Here is a 22503-nt window from a genome sequence, read left to right on the forward strand (position 1 = left end):
TATTACATGTACATATACATTTTAACCTGTAAATTGTTACTTGAAAATTTGTTTGTATTTATCATAATTCTTTTTTTGCCATGTCTGTGGAGTACGGCATTACCTAGTTTGAATTGAAAGTTTTGTCCTATTAAAGTTTTCTTCCTTTCTCTCTTTCTCTCTCTCAGTCTCCCCCCTTCTATCTCTTTTTTATTTTCTCTTTTCTCGTGAGTAAATGTTTAAATAGCATATGTTTAAATGTTGTATAGTTTGAGATTATAACAGTTCAATGCCTAAAAGTATTCTTTTATGAACCCCCTTCTTTCCAGGCCACGGAGTCTTTATGGGGAATTGTGATTGTATTTATTGGACGAGTTTTTAGTTTTTGGTTGAAATATACCTTATCTTATCTATGCTTAGAGCTAGGGCTGATCAAGAACTTTTTAAGGGGGGGGGCAAAATAGGTTGATTCGATTAACTTACGTTAAGAGCAAGTTTAGTTAACACAAAATTGCGTTAATTAAGTAAATTACACTACTTTAGACTAAGTTATGGGGGGCACACACCCCCTAACCCCCCTGGATCCGCCACTGGCTTAGAGCAAAATACCCGAAACAAACATCTCGTCTGTACAACTGTTTTTGTCGACTCTTTCTTTATCCTGAAACTACCATTAGATATGTTGAGAGTTTCGGTTAGGTTATTCCCAAGTGACCTTGTTTTTTTTCCTCCTCATTTTCCTCTTTTCCCTCATAGTGACAGAAACTTATTGTCCCTGAAACTAGTTGGAGGCTTTGTTATCAACAAGTTTCTGAGTGAAGTTTTAAAGTTTTGATGCGAGGAGTCTTCAGCGCCATCTATGATATCTCCAATCTTGAACTATATAGAACAGTTTTTTCTCCAAAGAAATTATGAAATATTTTGAGGTAATAAAAAAAGTACTTGCTTATTATTTTATATTTTGATGATGACGGCTCCTGCTTATATAGGTAAAAATATCCGCTCAGGTTGTATTAATTGTGTATTCCTAAATTTTCTCCCTATCTTCTCTTATTTTCTATTGGGACAAAAGACAGTTCATGTTTCTTATGGTGACTTTGATGCTCTTATAGTCCAGGACTTTTAGGGTTTGACCCGGACAAAATTGCAATATAAACGAAAATGGTACCAAAATGATCAGAAAAAAATTCTGTACAACATACTAAAAGTCCCTATAAATCCGAGTGGGGCGAGTACCCGAAAAACAGGGGAAAAGAGGGAAATGCGAGGGAAATTGGGAAAAATGCTGAACATGCCCAGAAAATAGTTCAAAGTGAGTTTTCTGGGGCTTTCCCATACGCTGATCACGAAACTGACATCAAAAATTCAGTATAGAATAAAAGTACTACGGAAACCGGGGGGACCAGGGGGAAGAGGGGGAAAAATTTAAAAATACAGGGTAGGGGTAGAAAGCACGTTGAAATATGTTTTCTGGGGTCTTTCTATCTGCTGATCCCGAAACTGACATCTAAGAGGAAATAAAGAACATGAGCCCAACCATAATGGGGGAAAAGGGGGAAAGAGGGGAAGAAAAGGGACAATTGAAGTCAGGGGTAGAAATCAGTTTGAAATGTGTTTTCTGGGGTTTTCCTATCTGCTGATCACGAAACTGACACCTAAAATGAAGGAAAGAAAACGAGAACCACGAAAACCGAACAAAACTGGAGGACATAACGGAAAAGGGGAAGGGAAGCCTGACTCCTGAGCCAGCTGCTAATGGCTAATAAGTAGGCCTATGGACAAAATAACTCGCTTAAGTATCAAACTTTTACTTGCTTGAATCACAGACATTTCTTACAAGCACTTGAATTACTAAACATAAAGAAAACAACCGCTTGGCAGTGATCACAGTATAAAACTTCAGCTGTTATAGGTAAAATTTGTACTTTCGAAGGCAATATCGTTGAATAAAAAACTAAAAGAAGAACTTCAGTAACTATAGGTAAAATCTGCACTTTTTAAGGCAATAGAGTTGACTTGAAAAACACAGCATTGATGTCACTAGTCGAGCTCCTTGTCTTCGACAATCTCGTTGTCCCTGTTCAAACAGTTGATACCCTGACATTCTCCGCACGCAAACGTACACGCTAATCCATTTTTCATGCAGCTGCATCGTGAGTTCTCGCAGCCTGTCTTACAGTTGCATCTCACTCAAAAGTCTGAGGTGCGGGCAAAAAATCGGTCATCACAGGTGAGTATTTATGGTCTCTGAGGACCCAACCCCAATCAGCCGGGTCGAGGTCAGCTGGTTCCCCTTTCCAAAGGGATACCTGGAGGCGCACTCGCTGGGAGTGGAATGAAGCTGCAGCTTCGGTTGGCAGAAGCCTTTCAGGCTTAACAAACGCCGTAGTATTAGACGAAGAAACTTTTTCCAAGAAAAATTCGATGTCGCAGCTTAGTGAGATCTACGTTTGGTCGTGCTTTATACAAGCTGAGGAGAAGATATTCACCCGCTTTCACAATTTCATTTTTAGACGATGATTCATCCAGAAACACTTCGCATTTTTTTCTGAACACTTCGCTCTACTTCAAAAGAGGTAGCACAGCTTGCTTTCCAAGTCCGAAAACTCGTCAGGTCGTGTCACATCCCAAGAGTGCGTGCCCTACCAGAAGTAGCCTGGATACTTCTCCCATTTTTTTTGAACTTCGTTGAGGCACCAGAACCGTGTTATCGCTTCTTTTGCGTTCGTTGACGATTCGAAGTAAAGTGTTTTTGCATTAGGCGGGAGGTGATACAAGAGTAGAATCAGAAGGTCAGTGTCGTTGCCAAGAACTATTGTTTCAGAGTTTTCTGCTTTCGTTACGGCAGTCTTCACGATTAGATAGTCAGCATCGTCCTTCGCATGGACGACTTCAAATCCTTTGCCTCTGAGTTTTTCCCTGATGTAGCTTATAATTCGCTGTTTGTTCTGAGAGTTGCTCAAAAACTCTTCCTTCTTTTTCTGGAGTTTCATTCCTAAACTGAAATTGATCACTTGATGCTGGCTTTCCTTACACCTTCGGTTGTGGGTAGCATCTTTCGTGGTTGGACCAGTGCTGTATCCATCGAAGACAACAGTAGGGGAGGTACAGCGTCGAGTAACGAAACTAACATAGCTGTCATAGATTGAATCATAAGTATCACCAATCTTCCAAGTTACTTGCTGAAGCAGCCAACCTCCATCAACTACAGTGACACGATCTGACACTGGCAGGTGGTGAATCGAGTCCGTTTTCGCTTCTTTCCATATTGCTTTCACTAGTGCAGGTTTGTCTGGCTGACGCATTATGCCAGAATTCTCAAACAAAGCGGGCAGATAGCTGCACAGTTCGTAGCGTAGAGTTTCTGCCATGTCATTTTCAGATGTATGGACAGCAGTCGAAAGACGTTGAAAAAGCAGTGCAAGGTCGATATGCAAAATCTCGCCATCTATCCTTATGTTCCCATCGGATGCCAGTGTAACGACTTTGTCTTTCTTCCTGAATGAAAAACTTTCGACAGATTGGCCATCCATGCGCTGGAGGATCAGCTCACCTACAGCTTTAGCATCCTCTGCATTGATGCCTTTTTGGGCAATCAGCCCGGAACCTATACTTCTAAGCTCTGTGGAACTAGTGAAAGGACAGTTCTCTAGAAGGAATTCAAGAAACGTCAGTAGATCCTTAGTATCTCTCTTTATTCATGCTGCGGTTGCAGTAATGTGCTGTTCACTAGAACTGTATTCTAGGCCCGTCAATTTCTGCATTAGATCATTCACTGAAGCTAGTACTGGCATAGACATTGTCCATATGTTTCGCTGAAGCTCAGTTATCCCTTTTCCTCTTGTCAGCCCTCCATCTGTTTTTAGGCTCTTCATCAGCACTGTCTCGATGACGAGGTCTGGAGCCAATCCAGCCCAATAACGATCACTTCGTCGGGCAATAAACTTGCCGCTTGCAAACTGTCCGAAGAGCTGTGGATTCGATGTTTCAAGTTCCTGCATCATCTGAAGAAAAAGACGAACTGACTTGGCATAAAGATTATGCCCCGCAGCTGCGAGGTATGGGAGGATTTCAGAAAGAGAGGATAAGTAGAGATCCCAGTCTCCAGTTCTTTCTGCTTTCAAAAACTTCCGAAAGATCGAAACCATTTCGGAATACTGCATGAATAGTTTCGCAGTTCTGCTGGATTTCAGAGACAATTTTAAGGCTTCGAGGCGTTGCGAAACCGCCTGAAGGGCTTCGTGATTAGCCACTTCTTCCACAGAAATCTTTCCATCCGCCAAATCGTCATACACACTGGAGACTCGTACAAAATCTTCGTGGTCGGAAGGTCTCTCGCCATACGGAATCAAATATGCCATACACAAAAGTGAAATATTCAGTGATGCGTCGACTAGGTCGTGAGCTCTTACTGCTCTTGCAACCACTTTGCTGCTGAAAATGTGTTTCACTGTATTCTCCCCGTACACAAGTTCTAACATCTCTTTCAGGCCCGACCCTTCCATTATATAGCCTATGGCCCCTAAGAAGCTCATTCGTGTATGGAACCCTCCAAGCATTGTTACAATTTTCTTCAGGGGACTTGGAGGCTCGTCATGAACAATCTTTGTTGCTTTCCAGAAGAGGGGCTGGTCAAACGTGACAACGGAACTTATACCGAGTCTTCGCGCTCGGTCGCTGATGAATATGAGTGAGGAGTAAATAGAAGACTGATTAGGAGCTGTGTAGTCAATCATAGGTAAAAAAAGAAATGAGGATCGTCTGTCAAGTTCTCCGACGTCCACTACCTGCGTAAGGTCACTCCAACCAGGTCTTTGGTTTCTAAAAAACCAACTGTTGTGCCAAAGAAGGTCCAAGTTACTTTCAGAGGTTGTACAGCTCTGGAGGGTTTTATACACCATGCCAGCGCCCTCTTTGTTCCTTCGATTGTAGAAGTGGAAGGTCATGCCTGCGATGTATTTTAGGGTTTCTGCATTAATTTCCATTCGAGGAATACTGGGCATTGTCGTGTTACGTTTTGGACACACAATTGCAATAATTTCCTATACGTGAAATGTGCCTTTACCGTCGATCGTGCAGACATCATGATCTACGTTATCTGCTGCAAACTGCAAGAAACTGCCAGCGCTAAGCGTGAAAATACCAGTCCCGTGACTTGCAGCTGCGTTTCGTTCAAATCTGAGCACTTCTTTATAGGATGAACAGAAGCCCAGTTTATGGACGTTGTCTATTAGAAACCGTGATCCGAAGTGGTGGTGGAGCTGAACTGCTACAAACACCTGAAGAGGTGCGAGGACTGTTCGAGGTAAACAGGCTTGTACTATTGCTTGACCAAGAGCTGCCACTGCAATATTCTCGTTTCCCCCTGGTATTAATTCGCAAAGAAGAAGACGCAAGGACTTGGGAAGGTAGCTTAAGCACGTTGCGACATTGTCAAGAGACTTGAGACTTGGATACTCTTCTGATAAAGGAGGTGGGCTTTTAGCTTCACTTTTGATTATTCTAGCAACCGTTTTTATCATGTTCATGATTTCTACGTCCTCAGATTGGTTCTTAGGAAGCGTACGATGCTCGTTCAGAATGAAATGAGCCGTCTCTCTGAATGTCAAAAATACTAGCTTTCCCAGGCAAATCCGTGATAAGCACACGATCCCCGTAGCTTTCAAGCAAAAGACGTTGGATGTGCTTCACACTGTAAGCTTCACTGACTCCAAGGAAAAAATTCATCTTTTCTGCGACATCACTAAGAGTAAAGTGTTGGTCTTCTATACTTTTAAAGTGCTCTAGAGACTTTTCAAAAGCTTCTCGCTTCTCTGTTTCAGCTGGTCTTCCCGCCTTGGCAGAATCGTTTTATTTCTACTCTTTGTACCGTTTTGGCATACTTTTTTTTGTCTTAAAGCGCACATAGCATTTTTTACGGTAAACTGCATCTGCAGCATGGAGGTCAGAAAGAATGTAATTTATCCTTCCGAAAACAGTCGTCGCCCAATTGTCTTTGCCTCTACTTTCGCATGCCCGCAACACTGAGTGTCTAAGCTCTGTCGTGGCTGCTTTCACGCACTCGCCGTTGGCCCCCTTTCTTATCGACTTCTCGAACCCCACTTCAGAGTTGCAAAAAATGCAACAGACCTGTAGGTTAAAGAAATCTTGAGATCTCACTTTTCTCGGAATCTCGTTAGGGATAGGTTCTTCACTTGTCAGTTTCAAGGAATAAATGGTACTTTGACGGCAATAATCTTTTCGGCATGCTTTATGAACAATCTGACCTGGTTCTACAGCAATCTGCTCGCCTCTGTCTTTGCTTGAAGTACTCACCAACAGTGCTCCTTTCGCAGTCAGAACAACAGCTGCGTCATCATCGCTTGTTAAGTCCTGCTGACAAAGAATGCAGAGTCTGCTGGAGCCACTCATGTTGCACTGGAAGAGAATAGCAGCTCAGTTTCGGTAAAAATAGGACAGATACCTTGAATATCATTTCTATCATGTCTCCCAGCTGCTCAAACAGAAGTGTTGAATTTTAACCATTGATAGCTGACATTACAGTGTCAGCTCTCCATGACATGAAAATTTTCCACTTCTGATACAGCAGCAGGGTTCCCAACGAGCTTTATCTTTCAACACCACCATGCGCACGGCGAACGTACCACTCAAAATTAATTCTGAACGTTCGAGAGGGCGCGCCATCACGAAAGACCGTCTCTGAAAACTAGATGTCACTCTTGCTTAATATTGACAAAACGCAACAAAAAACATGAATTCAGGCACCCAGGGAAAATAATGAATTAAACTTGGCTTAGTACTGAAAGAAGAGTTGTCGATACGCAAAATTATGCTTGACTTAACAACAAAATATCGTCGTACCTTGATTTATTCTGCTACCATGTCACATGTGTAAGCATCCACGCAGACTGGGGACTATTGGATCCGCTAGATGTCATTCCGTCAGGATAGGTTTTGTCGTCGGCACTGGAACTCCGCGGTGACTAGTCTACCTTGCTTCTCTTACTGAATGTCGAATTAGAACAGGATTATGTTGACGAACCCACGCGCTTGTTGATAACGGCGAGAAATACGGAAAAAAGTAATTTCAGTATCTTTCCGTATTTCTTTCTCGAGTTTTTTTTTTTGCCTTTTCCGAACCTATGGGGTAGCCGAACCTCTATATATCTACTGTATTAACATTTGTAAACGTTTCCACATGCTTTCTACCCCTACCCTGTATATTTCCCTTTTTCCCCTCCCGCCCCCCCCCCCCATTTCCCCGTTTTATGTTAATCAATTTTTGTTATATTATTTTAGTTCTCAATTTCGTAATCACCAGATAGGAATACCCCAGAAAATATCTTTCAAACCGCTTTCTACCCCTACCCTGTATTCTTCTCTTTTCTCCCCTCTTTCCCCTGTTCCCCCGTTTTCCATAGTACTCTTTTTCTATGCTGAATTTTAGATGTCAATTTTGTAATCAGCGTATGGAGAACCCCAGAAAACTCACTTTAAACTATTTTCTGGGAATATTCGGAATTTTTCTCATTTTCCCCCGCATTTCCCCGTTTTCCCCTGTTTTTCGGGTACTTGCCCCACTTGGATTTATGGGGACTTTTAGTATGTTGTACAGAATTGTTTTCTGATCATTTTAGTACAATTTTCGTTTATATTGGAATTTTTTTCGGGGTTCGACCCTTTTTTGAGCTAAAAGTCCTGGACTATTAAGGATTTCCAGCCGTTCTTTGAGCTTCAAAAATATAGAAATAGCTGTCCCACTGGAAAATTCTACGAATGAAGGACTTTAACTTCTATCAAACATCTACTCTACAAACACTTCTATACGAAAAGGTCATCTACCAATTAGGTGTACAAAAAAAGACGTTATCAGCTAACTTTGACAAAACATAAAAATAAAATGAAAGACGGTCGTTGAGTTTTTCGGAGAACTTAATAAATTCAAGTATGCCCGTTTTGTCAAATCTTCTTTTGTTCGTCCCAGACAACACAAGGAAGATTTCTTCAAGGTCAAAATTAAAGCCAGACTGAATATCATGAAAGATTATTCGGTGAGACTGTTCAATTACTCGGATGTAATAGTAGGATCAGCACAACCCTAAGACCTGCTGCACTTGGGTCATCTGTGCCTGGGGGGGAAGAAGAAAAAAGTTGGATCTGGAATCCAGATACTAACCAAGAAGAAGGAAAATTTTTCGTCCATGAGCCAAACAGTCTATATTTTCATTAATGGGGAGGCTCAATCCCTCCCCTCCTCTTTTACATGTGTATTAACACCACCCTACTTTCAAGACAAGTTAAAACATGTAGTACACTGAATATTCAATTTAAGCAGAAGTAATCATATAAAAAAAGAAGAATACTTTTGAGAACTAAAACAAAATTGCTTTGAACATTAAAGGGTCAAAAAGGATTATGCCAAAGCTCCGTAGTACCCCCCCCCCACAGTCCCAGGGGAAAGGTCTTCAAGTTATAAAATTTGATTAATGTTTACGCATAGTATTTGTTAATAGGTTGTATGTATACATTTATGGGTAGGGGGGGGGGTGAATTTTTTGCTGGGGGTTTTTCCACGGGGGAATTTTCTGCTGGTGGTTTTTCCACGGGGGAATTTTCCATGGGAAAAAATTTTCAGGGGGTGAACTTGTCAGGGGAAATTATGCACAGGGGAAATTGTCAGAATTCCTATACAAAATACTTTTTATGTGTATTGCTTTCTCTTTTCTGTCTCAATTTTACGGGTGGAGTGGTTAAGGATAATTGTCCAGAGTAAATTATAGTCTCTGTGAGAGGTAAAGCTGCCATAACTTTTTCAGAATTGTATAGAAATGACTAATTTCACCTTTTGATAGATATTCTATCATCCTTCCAAGGGCAGAGCTAAGGTAAATAGGTATAGAGCAAGGGAAAATCAAATAGTCCTATCAACAAGTCCAATTAATGGACTTCATTTATGTACATGTCTCATTTTCATGTATGCTCCTCTAATCAAAGTGTATCAATTCAGGTAACAAAACAAAAAATATCTCTAAAAAAATTGGGGCGTCAGCGGGGGGACATTTGCCTCTTCCCATCACAAAAATATAAGCATATAAAAATATAAGGGTTGGGTTGACCATATTATTACACCGGAGTAATTGCATAATCTCAAGGAAAAAATTTGCTTTGAACGTAAAAGAGTAAAGAAGGATTACACAAAAGCACATTATATAGTTTAAATTAAAATTCATATAAACAGGTAACAGCCTAATTATTATGAATTAGTTAATTTAAATGGGTCCATTTTTAATTACCAGCTATGGCGTGTTTTAAATAAATCAAATACTGTTTAAGCAATTTTGGGTAATACATTTTCACTGAAGAGTTTATAGGCCTTAGGGGATCAGCAAAAACTGAGGCCAAAACACACTAAATGTTGACTTTTTTCGTTGTTTTATCATTTTACTTACATTTTTCCTGACATATTCTTCTTTTATAAGTATATTTGAAAATATATGGATTTTAAGTATATGGAGCACAAAAATTAATTTCTGTAATTCGTGCAATGTTTTTGGTCTATTTAGTGTGAACTACTTAATGGAATTTTTCATTTTGTTTTAACATGGCCCTAGGATTTTAGAGAAATTAAAATAATTTTTATTATTACGATTTTTATATGTCTTATTTAATAATGCCCCATCTATGTGCTACCTTATTTTCGTGTCAGTACTTCTAATCAAAGCGTCTAAATTCAGGTAACAAAAAAGGAAACATCTCTAAAAAAGGAGCTGGGAGCGATTGCCCCTCCCCGCCTCCATATTTTGAATAGTAATTTTTCTGAGATATTTTCATTAAAATATACTTTTTATTTAAACATTTACAGCAACAACATTTCTAACCCCCCCCCCCCCTATATTTAAAAGTACAATTTCACATCCCCTCCACATTTTTGTGAATTGAAGCCATTGCTATGGACGATTCTTGTATGCTGTATAGTCTGGCGAAGGATCTATTGTCTAAGATATTTAGGGGGGGGGGAGAAGAGGTAATTTATATAGAGGATATAGCGGAAAGTGGTAAAAGTTAAGACCAAAAACACATTTGAAGGAAACCCTGGAAACTTTGAAAATTACATTAAAACAATCATAATACTTACTTTTCTTGTTCTTAGGGGCACAACATTTCATTTTCAAATCCCCCCCCCCCCGCCCCCTTGATAAATAGATAGACAGCAAGATTTATATATTCCGATCATACCTTATGAAACATACATAAAATTCAGTGGGCTTCCTTCAAATGCGTCCCTGGTCTTAAGCTTTATATCTTTGAAAAGACCGCAGTATGAAAAGACATCGAAAATGCAGAAGTGATTCTATAATTAAGTTTTTTGTTTTTTAATTAAAAAAGACACTAGAACTTTTAATTTCCATTCAAATGAGCCCTCTTTGACATTCTAGGACCACTGGGTCGATACGATCACCCCTGGGGAAAAGAAAAAACAAACAAGTAAACACGAATCCGTGATCTTTCTTCTGGCAAAAAAAATCAAATTCCACATTTTTGCAGATTGGAGCTTCAAACCTCGACAGTAAGATTCTCTGATACGCTGAAACTGATAGTGTGATTTTCATTAAGATTCTATGACTTTTAGGGGTCTTTTCCGAGTTTTTCGAAAATAGGGCAAATTTTCTAAGGCTCATAACTTTTGATCAGTACGACCAAACTTGATGAAACTTAAATATTTAAAATCAGCATAAAAATCCGATTCTTTTGATGTATCTATTAATATTGAAATTTCGTTTTTTAGAGTTTCGGTTACTATTGAGACGAGTCGCTCTTACTATACGCTCTTACTTTTCGTTCGTTACCACGAACTGTTTGACAGGAAAGCAAATTTTTGCGTCAAAAAAGCAGTGGCGTAGTCTTAGCAAAAGAATATATAAATAAAATACCATTTCTGCTTACTTGAAAGTTTCATATTCGGCGTAGACTCTGTTTCCTTCGAAGTCCCACAAATCTATTCTCAAAATCATGTCAAACTCGTTTGTCAACCTGAAAAATATACTCCATAAATTTTTTGAAATAAAACCAGACAAACCGATAGAGATCAGTCTGACTAAGTCCATAATTAATTCAATTATTCTTTTGTGTTTTTGTTGTCCTTCCTTTTATTTTTGCTGACGAGTTTTCAATTACATTAGATTGAATAAACATATATTGAAAAAAAAATTAGTACCATTTTGATTTTGGTGCAAGGATCATCTAATGGATTAATTGTCCTGAGACTTTTGTTTTTTGTTTGAATTAACAAAAATTTGAATTTGAGTTTGAATCTTTCCTGCTGAAATTAAAGAACAACATCAAAACTCTAAACGAATAGGGATTAGTTCGTATATGAGGTGGATTCCCCGCCGCAACCCCTCGCTGTTTAGGCTTAAGTTCTTAGTGCTTCAAAAATACTTTCCATTCCAATTCAACTGCTCTTGTGTTTGAGAAGTTGTTCTTAAAAAATTGGGACAAAAAGTCAAACTTTAGTGTGAAGAGCAAGTGGCTGATTAGGGGTACCCCCCTTATATACGGAATAATTTTTGTTGGTGTTGAGTTTTAATGCTGGTGCTTTCTTTCATTTGAAGAAAATTATTTTTTTTTCATTTAATTTTGATTCTTTTTAATTAATTAATATCCTTCCCTTTATTTTTGCTGACGAATTTTTAGTTACATTAAATTGAATAAACAGATATTGAAAAAACAAATTAATACCATTTTAATTTTGGTGCAGGGATCATCTATTGGATAAATTGTCCTGAGACTTTGGTTTTTTGTTTGAATTAAATAAAAAAAAAACAAGTTTTTCCAACTGAAATTAAAGAACAGAATTAAAACTCAAAACGAGTAGGGATTATTTCGTATTTGATGTGGATTCCCCACCTCAAGCCCTCGCTGTTTACGCTGAAGTTCTTAGTGCTTTAAAAATACTTTCCATTCCAATTCAACTGCTCTCGTGTTTGAGAAGTTGTTCTTAAAGAACTGGGACAAAAAGTCAAACTGTGGCGTGAAGAGCAAGTGGCTGATTAGGGGGTAGCCCCCCCTTATATACAGAATAATTTTTGTTGGTGTTGAGTTTTAATTCTGGTCCTCTCTTTCATTTGAAGATACTTCTTTTTTTCAGTTTAATTTTGATTATTTTTTAAGTTATGCCCTAGCCTAACCAAGATATGATACGGGCTATCGACCCCATGCAACCCCGATTCCTTGCTCTTAAATTTTATATATCAGTAATTATAAATTGACCGATAAATTCCTACTTTATCCGTTTTTCTGCTTAAGAATTTAAATACTGGATTGTGATTAACATTTTGGCAAATTTTTTGAATATTTCGTCAAAATTTTTAAAGAACATTATTTTTAGTGAATAAGTTCTTAATAATATTTTCACTACAGAATTTTGGGTGTACATAAAGGGGTATTACTGTTCACGCGAATAGAAATTATGCGTGACATTTGATTTTCTGTGCTGCTGAAACCATTGCAACCTCTACAATAGGGTTCCTGATGTTTAAATACATTGCATACATTACCATTGGCTTTGCCAATACATATACATACATATCTTAAAAAAATACGAAAAAACAAGCCCTTTTTCAATAATAATACCACAAAAAATTTTCTTGAATCTTAGAGGGATAATGCAGAAAAAAAATCTCTTTAGAGAATACCCCCTCCCCCAATTTAAGCTACTGGTATTCATTGATGCAAGAAGTTTTTTTCAAAGCGCGTATTTTAACTTTTGGTTAATATGGATTATGGTTCGCCTCAGAAGTTGAACAATATACTTCTATGTACTTTTCATCCCCAACAAAAAATTGAGATTTTTTGTACGAAATTTAGGGAACCTGCCGGTGTGAATGCGTGAGGAATGTCTAGACACACCATCAAACCTATAATTACTTCTGTACTACTAGTTGCTGTAGCGCATTGGCTAGTGAGCACTCCCCTTAACAGGGAAGATAGAAGTTCGAGTCGCTCTACAGTAACAATCGAATCCTGATTATAATTTCTACTAAAGATTGGTTTTTCATCATTGCATCTACTACAAGACGAATATTATTATTTTTTTTTGTTTGCTTTGACGCTGAAAGAATATGGAAAATCGAACTCAAAATTGATTTCTCAATTATCCATTATCTTTTTTTCCATATCCAGTAGTTTTTGATCGTAGATCATTTTATCTGGTTTTGATAAAATAGGCTTTCTTCTGGAGTCTTCTGTGATTATACAGAAGATATTTATTTTATATTTTTGTCCTTTGAATATTTGATTTCCTTTCGTCCTTTGCCTAATAAATTACACAATGCATTAGATGTAGCAATTTCCTTTAAAATTAGCCACTAAACTTAAACTGCGCCAATAACCATTAATAATAACCTGGTCACATACAGAAAAAGCCCACGGCTTTTTCTTCTTTGAAATAGTAAGAGACGAACCTCAAACAATCAAGTGGCTAACTAGTTACAATATATGCAATGGTTTAATATTTCAATGATCGTCTTTTAATGTAAAAAGTTATAATATTTAGATAGCAGGCAGCTAAACTGAGTTTCTTTTTTAAACTTTAAATTTAAGAGATATTACTTTAAATTTAACATATTAGCGTATTCTTTCTATGGGGGGAAGGAAGTTTCTATGGGGGTGGAAGAGTCCTACCAGAAGCTTTGAAAACAAAGCTTCTGGTAGGACTCTCCCCCCCCCCATAGAAACTTCCTGCCCCCCATAGAAAGAATACGCTAATATGTTAAATTTAAAGTAATATCTCTTAAATTTAAAGTTTAAAAAAGAAACTCAGTTTAGCTGCCTGCTATCTAAATATTATAACTTTTTACATTAAAAGACGATCATTGAAATATTAAACCATTGCATATATTGTAACTAGTTAGCCACTTGATTGCTTGAGGTTCGTCTCTTACTATTTCAAAGAAGAAAAAGCCGTAGGCTTTTTCTGTATGTGACCAGGTTATTATTAATGGTTATTGGCGCAGTTTAAGTTTAGTGGCTAATTTTAAAGGAAATTGCTACATCTAATGCATTGTGTAATTTATTAGGCAAAGGACGAAAGGAAATCAAATATTCAAAGGACAAAAATATAAAATAAATATCTTCTGTATAATCACAGAAGACTCCAGAAGAAAGCCTATTTTATCAAAACCAGATAAAATGATCTACGATCAAAAACTACTGGATATGGAAAAAAAGATAATGGATAATTGAGAAATCAATTTTGAGTTCGATTTTCCAAATTCTTTCAGCGTCAAAGCAAACAAAAAAAATAATAATATCCGTCTTGTAGTAGATGCAATAATGAAAAACCAATCTTTAATAGAAATTATAATCAGGATTCAATTATTACTGTAGAGCGACTCGAACTTCTATCTTCCCTGTTAAGGGGAGTGCTCACTAGCCAATGCGCTACAGCAACTAGTAGTACAGAAGTAATTATAGGTTTGATGGTGTGTCTAGACATTCCTCACGCATTCACACCGGCAGGTTCCCTAAATTTCGTACAAAAAATCTCAATTTTTTGTTGGGGATGAAAAGTACATAGAAGTATATTGTTCAACTTCTGAGGCGAACCATAATCCATATTAACCAAAAGTTGAAATACGCGCTTTGAAAAAAACTTCTTGCATCAATGAATACCAGTAGCTTAAATTGGGGGAGGGGGTATTCTCTTACGAGATTTTTTTTCTGCATTATCCCTCTAAGATTCAAGAAAATTTTTTGTGGTATTATTATTGAAAAAGGGCTTGTTTTTTCGTATTTTTTTAAGATATGTATAGTAAGAGCGACTCGTCTGAATTGTAACCGAAATTCTAAAAACCAAAATCTAATATCAATCATGTTAAATATTGATTAATGACGTCATAATCGTAGGATGTAGCCAGGTCGTCTCTTACTATTTCAATTAAGAAAAAGCCATAGGGTTTTTCCTGTTTGTTACATTAAGGAATTTCCTTAAAGACCATGTGGGAAAATTTGGTCTTAGAAATGACTGGAGGCCACATTAAATATGGGTTGATTCTTCGTCTTCATGTCAAAGTTTTTGGCGGCGAAACTTTTTTCTGGGTTTTAGAAACCTAACTTTGGATTAATTTTAATTCCAATTTTTTAGGGATAATTTGGGGTCACATCGAATAAAAATTAAAATTACCATATTTAGCTCCATTTCTTTTAAGTTTATCTGAAATTTTTTAATTCGAATTTCAATTCATTTAATTTTTATTCTAATTTGTTTAATTCTAATTTTAACTTCGTAATTTTAGTTGAATTTTCGTTTGTATTTTAATTATAATTTGAATCCGATATGACCTGAAAACATCCATTTCTTTAAGCAAGACATAGCCTATCAAACAAATTTACTACTAGGTTTATTCCCCTGAACCTAATGGAGGTGTTACCATTTCGTATAACAGTCACAAGCACTAAACGTCATTTCGTCGACAAGGAGAATCCATCTTTTCGTCGACAGGTCAACTCTTCAATAGCCATAACATTGACACCTCAGTTCATTGGCAGTCACAATCGCTACCTGTCTCATCGTCGACAACCATAATATCGACACGTCATTTCATTGACAGTTTTTTTTAGATGAAATGACGTGTCAATGTTATAGCTGTCGACATTGTGACGGATATTGATTGTGACTGTCGATGAGTTGACGTGTTGATGTTATGACTGTCGACGTTGTGACTGATTTGTGTCGATGAAATGACGGATTGTATCAATGAAATGACACTTTTAGTCAATAAAATGACGGTTTTTGTCGATGAAGTGACGGCTAGTGATTGTGATGGATTTTTGGTCAATATCAGTAAAAAACTTTAAATGTTAAATAATCTTTTTTAATAGTTAGAGAGGGTAAGTCCCAAGATTGAACCTTAAAAAGAAACAGGGACTAAAAAAGGTTGTGGGGTACACGAGTACCCAAAGGTCTACCCACGGCTGAACACATTTATCAACGTAGTAAGATTGGGGGTCCCCAGATGTGCTATGCACAAACTCTAATATTATCGTTTTAGTATCTGTTTAAGGGAAGGCCAAAAGAACATTTATGTGTCACGCAAAGGATAACGTATTCCATTGCCAATTTATTCCGCTTTCAAAGTGCCGAGATCGTAGCTTGAAAGTCAGAGATATATTGAGAAAAACCGGTAGTCAACGGAAGTAATGCCGTGTTTAGACGGATCGATTTTGCATAAAAAATCGACCGTTTTCATTGCCATCGCTTTCGAACGTGACCATAAGAAATCGACCGATTTTTGGCAGAGAACATGAAATATTTGGAAGTGGCAGTGAGAAATTCACAGCAAAATGTTTCAAAATTTTATCCTTCTTTTTTTTCTTTTCGTAAGGAATATCTGCTTGGTTATATAGAAGTTTGTACCCTTGATCAAGGGGGATCAAGTCAGTAATCTTGTTTACGTAATCTGACATTTAAAATTTTTACTCTCCAATCGGCCGACTTCTTCAAAATCGACGAGCGACTAGGAACTTTTTTTAGAAGAAAGTCGGCCGTTTTTTTGTAAAAACGGTCTTTTTTTATCGCCGAATAGTCAATTATCGACGAATAATCTGTCTGTCTGAACACGGCCTAATTACAGATTAGTAGCATAGATCAAAGATAATTTAACAGGAAGATATTGCACTGACAATTTTGGATGGCCCCGGAAAGCGTCTAGAACTCAAAATATCCAATCAATAGAAGGTGTAGTAAACCATTAATCTATGGCTCGTTCTATGGCTAAACTATGGGAAGTACAACCAAATCGTAGTAAGTGACGAAGATTTCAATAACAGATGGCTGTTGTCTTTATCCATACTTTCTAGATAAAGTATGGAAAGTTTTAACAATTCGTAGTGAGTGAAAAATATCCAAGCCAGAAACGGCTGTAATTTTGTGTGCCAATGGACTATATGGGAGTTTAATATTCTCTTGTAACGGAATTAAGCCCTTTCTTTTGATTTTTCTATCTCTACTCAGACATATACGATTGTTAACTATGTAGCTGGAATCTAGTAAAAAGCGATCCTCGGCCCATAGTTACCAAAAGTTGAAAAACATGCTTTAGAAAAAAATTTGGTGCGAAAAAATATTCGAATTACACTGATTCAGGAATGGTGACGTCAGATTTAACATTACATTTTCTTTGTCGCGAAAACAAATCTTCCATATTTCACAAAAAGAGCCTGAAAAGTGCAATGAAGCTTTAGATTTATGATTAATAGATGTCGTTTCAAAATCACTAAAAATAATCCGATAATGTGAGCTCAACAAAATTCAACTTTTAGCAGAAATTAAGTCATATTAGGAATCTTTAGCACAAAAACCTGTGAAGTTTCACAGGAAACCTGTGACTGTGGCAACACAGCCCTACAAGCAAGATGTACGCAATTTTACTACCTCTCGCGATTAACAGAAATGTCACAATAACTCGATAAAAGATGATGGTTTCTTTCAGGTTGGCTGATAGTAATGTTTCTTCGACAACTTTACAATCAGTAAATCCTTTCAAAAATTGTTTATATCTTTAAAATGTGACAACTGTCTTCGATAATTAGGAATTGCCTAGTTTTTATATACGTTATTGTTTAACTACATTAGTCATTTTAATTTTTTAGTTTTACAGTATTAAAAAACTTTTAATATGCAAAATCTAAAATTTCTCATGTTTCCTGTCTATTGTGAATTTTTAATCATCGAAGCATTTCATCAAAATAATGAAGATGGAGTAAATACAAGACTTCAAAAATACATTGTTAATAATTTTATATACTAATTGAGGGATTGAATACTCCTAGCTGATATTAATTAGTTTGTGGGTTTATCCGTTTATAAAAATCAAACGGGACTCAACAGAATATAATATTTTAAACTTAGACTTAGTGTATAAGATTGTAGATTACAATATATTTTAATTTTGGAATTACGAGTTAATTTGTCCGGTTAAAAGTTTTGGAAATTTAATACTGAAAATTACAGAAGAAAAATCACTAATATGACAATATGAGGTGGAAGGCGGGGGGAGGGGGTTAGAGTATAATATATATAGAGTAGAATAACTAGGGATCTGTACCCCCAGCCCTTATAAATAGATACTCTATAAGTAGTTATCGTGGTATTAATAAAAGCCACACTATCAGATTCAGCGTATCAGAGAACCAAACTGTAGAGGTTTCAAACTCCTATCTGCAAAAATGTGGAATTTTGTAATTTTTTTTTTTTTTTGCCAGAAGAAAGATAACGGATGCGAGTTTGTTGTTTTTTTTGTTTTTTTTCCAGGGATGATCGTATCGACCCAGTGGTCCTAGAATGTTACAAGAGGGCTCATCTGAACGGAAATTAAAGGTTCTAGTGCCCTTTTTAAGGGACCCAAAAAATTGGAGGTCCCTCCCACGCTCACTTTTTTTCCCAAAGTCACCGGATCAAAATTTTGATTTTGATAGCCATTTTGTTCGGCATGGTCGAAAAATATAATAGCTATGTCTTTGAGGACGATTTAATCCCCCAAAAGACCCCGGGCGAAGGGCTGCTAGTTATGAACTTTGTTCATTGTTTATATTAAAAAAAAACCTTTTTCCACAAAATAAGTTTTTCAAAGAAAAGTAAAGAACTCCATTAAATAAAAAATTAGCAAAAATAAGATCAAATAATCTACCAAGCGTGAAACTACCACAAATGAGCATCGATAAATAAATGAAACCCAAAACGAACAGAAATTACAATAAATAACCGAGTCAAACTAAAAACGAGCAAAAATTAACATAAGTTGGGCTCAAAACCCCTATGCCTTCCCAAGGCCAGAACATAATTTGCACTTTACTGAAAAAAATATATTTTTTTTACTTTTATAACTTTAATAAATCAAGTAATATTAACATTTTGATTACTAAATATCTGTATATGTATATTAAACTGACAATGCACATTCATTTGTATATTTTTTAGCAAAGTGCAAATTATGTTCTGGCCTTGGGAAGGAATAGGGGTTTTGAGCCCAACTTATGTTAATTTCCGCTTGTTTTGAGTTTGACTGGGTTTTTTATTGTAATTTCTGTTGTTTTGGGTTTCATCTATTTATCGATGCTGATTTGTGGTAGTTTCATGCTTGGTAGATTATTTGATTTTATTTTTGCTCATTTTTTGTTTAATCGAGTTCTTTACTTTTCGTTGAAATACTTATTTTGTAGAAAAAATAGTTTTAATTAATGTCTGTTCGTTTTATATTGACATAGTCTTTTCAGGGAAAAAGAAAATAATACTTTAAATCTGTTCGTTTTTTTTAAGAATTTATAGTTTGGCTTGCTATTTGTATGCTGGAGAAAATTTTCAGCAATTTTTAACAACATACACCCTTTTAAAAATCTGGACACAAATAATAGTGTTTAATTTAGTTGCATACCTCCTCTAGTTGACCTGAAATGGAAAACTTGATACCCTTCGCAAAAAAATCTGTTTACTTTCTTTGATAGCTTGGATGCGCTACTTTGATTTGGTTAAATTTTAAGAGCAGAAGTAGCCCCGAAAGTTTGAACATAATACTCTTAGTCGTTATTGGGATACTGCTGAGATGCCTTATTGGGAATTAGCATTAACACAGTGCATTTTGATTTAATCTTAAGGAAAATTTTAGTTTTTAAAAATAAAGGAAAATGGCAGGGGGGGGGTGGTTGGGGGATTAGTTTCCCTCCAATCACTTTCGACTATTAAAAAGGGCATCAGCCCTTTCTATTTTCAATCGAATGAGCCCTTCTCAAAGTTCCTACAACAACTCCTTCGATACGAAGTGCCCTGGTCTATAAACCAGGACAACGCTTTCTATAAACACCTTATGCCCCCAGGGCATAATTTACAAACCTTACTCTAAGGGCTGTTAGGGTGGTTGTCATCCTCTAAGACCTAATTTCCAGAACTTTCAACTACGTTAAACAAAATTGCTATATAAAAATTTTGATTGGATGTGTTTGAGAAAATGGTGGGCGTGAGAGGGGAGTTAGTCGCTCTTCAATCACTTTCAACTATTAATAAAGGCACTAGACCTTTCAATTTCCAATCAAGTGAGCCCTTTTGAAGTTTCTACGACAACGCTTACCAACAAAAACCTTATATGCCCCCTGGGCATAACTTACAACCCTTCCTTAAATACATAATTTCTGGAACTTTCAACTATGTTGAATGAAATGGCTATCTAAAAATTTTGATTGAATGTGTTTGGGGAAAAGGTGGGCGTGAGAGGGGGGTTAGTTGCCCTCAAGTCACTTTCGAGACTATTAAAAAGGGCAGTAGCCATTTGAATTTCCAATCGAATGAGCCCTTTTCAAATTTCTACGACAAAGATTTCAATAAAAACTTATATGCCCCCAGGGTATAACGTATAACCCTTGCCATGAAGACTGTGGGGGGAGTGTTCTAACCAATATTATAATTTCCTGAACTTTAAACTGCGTGGAACAAAATGGCTGTCTCAAAATTTCGATTGGATGTTTTTGGGAAAATGGTGGGCGTGGCAGAGGTGTTAATAGCCTTCCAATCACTTTCGACTATTAAAAAGGGCACTAACCATTTCAATTTCCAATCGAATGAGCCCTTTTTGAAGTGTCTACGACAAAGCGTTATATAAAAACCTTATATGCCCTAAGGGCATAACTTACAACCCGTGCCCTGAGGGCTGTGGGGGGGGAGGTTGTCATCCTCAAAGGCCTAATTTCCAGAACTTTCAACTACGTTGAAAAAAATTGCTATCTTAAAATTTTGATTGGATGTGTTTGGGGAAAAGGTGGGGGTGAGAGGGGGTTAGTTGCCCTCCAATCACTTTCGACTATCAAAAAGGGCATCAGCCCTTCCTATTTTCAATCGAATGAGCCCTTCTCAAAGTTCCTACAACAACTCCTTCGATACGAAGTGCCCTGGTCTAAACAATAACAACAACAACAAAATAATATATTATACCCACATCGATCTTTACTATGAAAATGTCAAGCCTTCCAATCACTTTCGACTATTAAACAGGGCACTAGATCTTTCGATTCCAATCGAATGAGCCCTTTTTGAGTTTCTACCACAACGCTTTCTATAAACACCTTATGCCCCCAGGGCATAATTTACAACCCTTACTCTAAGGGCTGTAAGGGTGGTTGTCATCGTCTAAGATCTAATTTCCAGAACTTTCAACTACGTCAAACAAAATTGCTATCTCAAAATTTTGATTGGATGTGTTTGGGAAAATGGTGGGCGTGAGAGGGGCGTTAGTTGCTCTCCCATCACTTTCAACTGTTAATAAAGGTACTAGCCCTTTCAATTTCCAATCAAATGAGCCCTTTTGAAGTTTCTAAGACAACGCTTACCAACAAAAACCTTATATGCCCCCAGGGCATAACTTACAACCCTTCCTTAAATACATAATTTCCAGAACTTTCAACTACGTTGAATGAAATGGCTATCTAAAAATTTTGATTGAATGTGTTTGGGGAAAAGGTGGGCGTGAGAGGGGGGTTAGTTGCCCTTAAGTCACTTTCGAGACTGTTAAAAAGGGCAGTAGCCATTTGAATTTGCAATCGAATGAGCCCTTTTCAAGTTTCTACGACAAAGATTTCAATAAAAACTTATATGCCCCCAGGGTATAACTTATAACCCTTGCCCTGAAGACTGTGGGGGAGTGTTCTAACCAATATTATAATTTCCTGAACTTTAAACTGCGTGGAACAAAATGGCTGTCTCAAAATTTCGATTGGATGTTTTTGGGAAAATGGTGGGCGTGGCAGAGGTGTTAATTGCCTTCCAATCACTTTCGACTATTAAAAAGGGCACTAACCATTTCAATTTCCAATCGAATGAGCCCTTTTTGAAGTTTCTACGACAATGCGTTCTATATAAACCTTATATGCCCCAAGGGCATAACTTACAACCCTTGCCCTGAGGGCTGTGGGGGGGGAGGTTGTCATCCTCAAAGACCTAATTTCCAGAACCTTCAACTACGCTGAACAAAATGGCTATCTCAAAATTTTGATCGGATGTGTTTGGGGAAATGGTTGGGGTGAGAGGGGGTTAGTTGCCCTCCAATCACTTTCGACAATAAAAAAGAGCACTAGCCCTTTCAATTTCCAATCGAATGAGCCTTATTTGAAGTTTCTACAACAACGCTTTCTATTAAAACCTAATATGCCCCCAAGGCATAACTTACAACCATTGCCACGAGGGCTGTGGGGGAGTTTCCTCCTCAAAAACATAATTTTTATCTGGAAATCAACTAAGCTGAACAAAATGGCTATCTAAAATTTTGATTGGATGTGTTTGGGGAAAAGGTGGGCGTGAGAGGGGGATTAGTTGCCCTAAAATCACTTTTGAATATTTAAAAGGGCACTAGACCTTTGAATTTCCATTTGAATGAGCCCTTTTTCAAGTTTCTACGACAAAGACTTCAATAAAAACTTGTATGTCCCCAGGTCATAACTTAAAATCCTTGCCCTGAAGACTCTGGGGTGAGTGTCCTGCTC

General features: G+C 37.1%; 1 protein-coding gene across 1 annotated transcript in view; it reads right to left on the reverse strand.

Moving 5' to 3' along the window:
- Positions 1–11013, reverse strand: part of LOC148948320 (ficolin-2-like) — a 45685-nt gene extending 34672 nt beyond the window's left edge. Inside the window, exon 1 of the mRNA XM_089093883.1 lies at positions 10924–11013. Within this exon, the coding sequence (XP_088950009.1) occupies positions 10924–10991 (68 nt within the window). The 5' untranslated portion in view covers positions 10992–11013. The remainder of the gene's footprint in view (positions 1–10923) is intronic.
- Between the last annotated feature and the right edge of the window lie 11490 nt (positions 11014–22503).

This window comes from Artemia sp. Qi Xiang Cuo, chromosome 9, assembly GCF_049724085.1.
Source record: "Artemia sp. Qi Xiang Cuo chromosome 9, ASM4972408v1, whole genome shotgun sequence".
NCBI classification, from domain to species: domain Eukaryota; kingdom Metazoa; phylum Arthropoda; class Branchiopoda; order Anostraca; family Artemiidae; genus Artemia; species Artemia sp. Qi Xiang Cuo.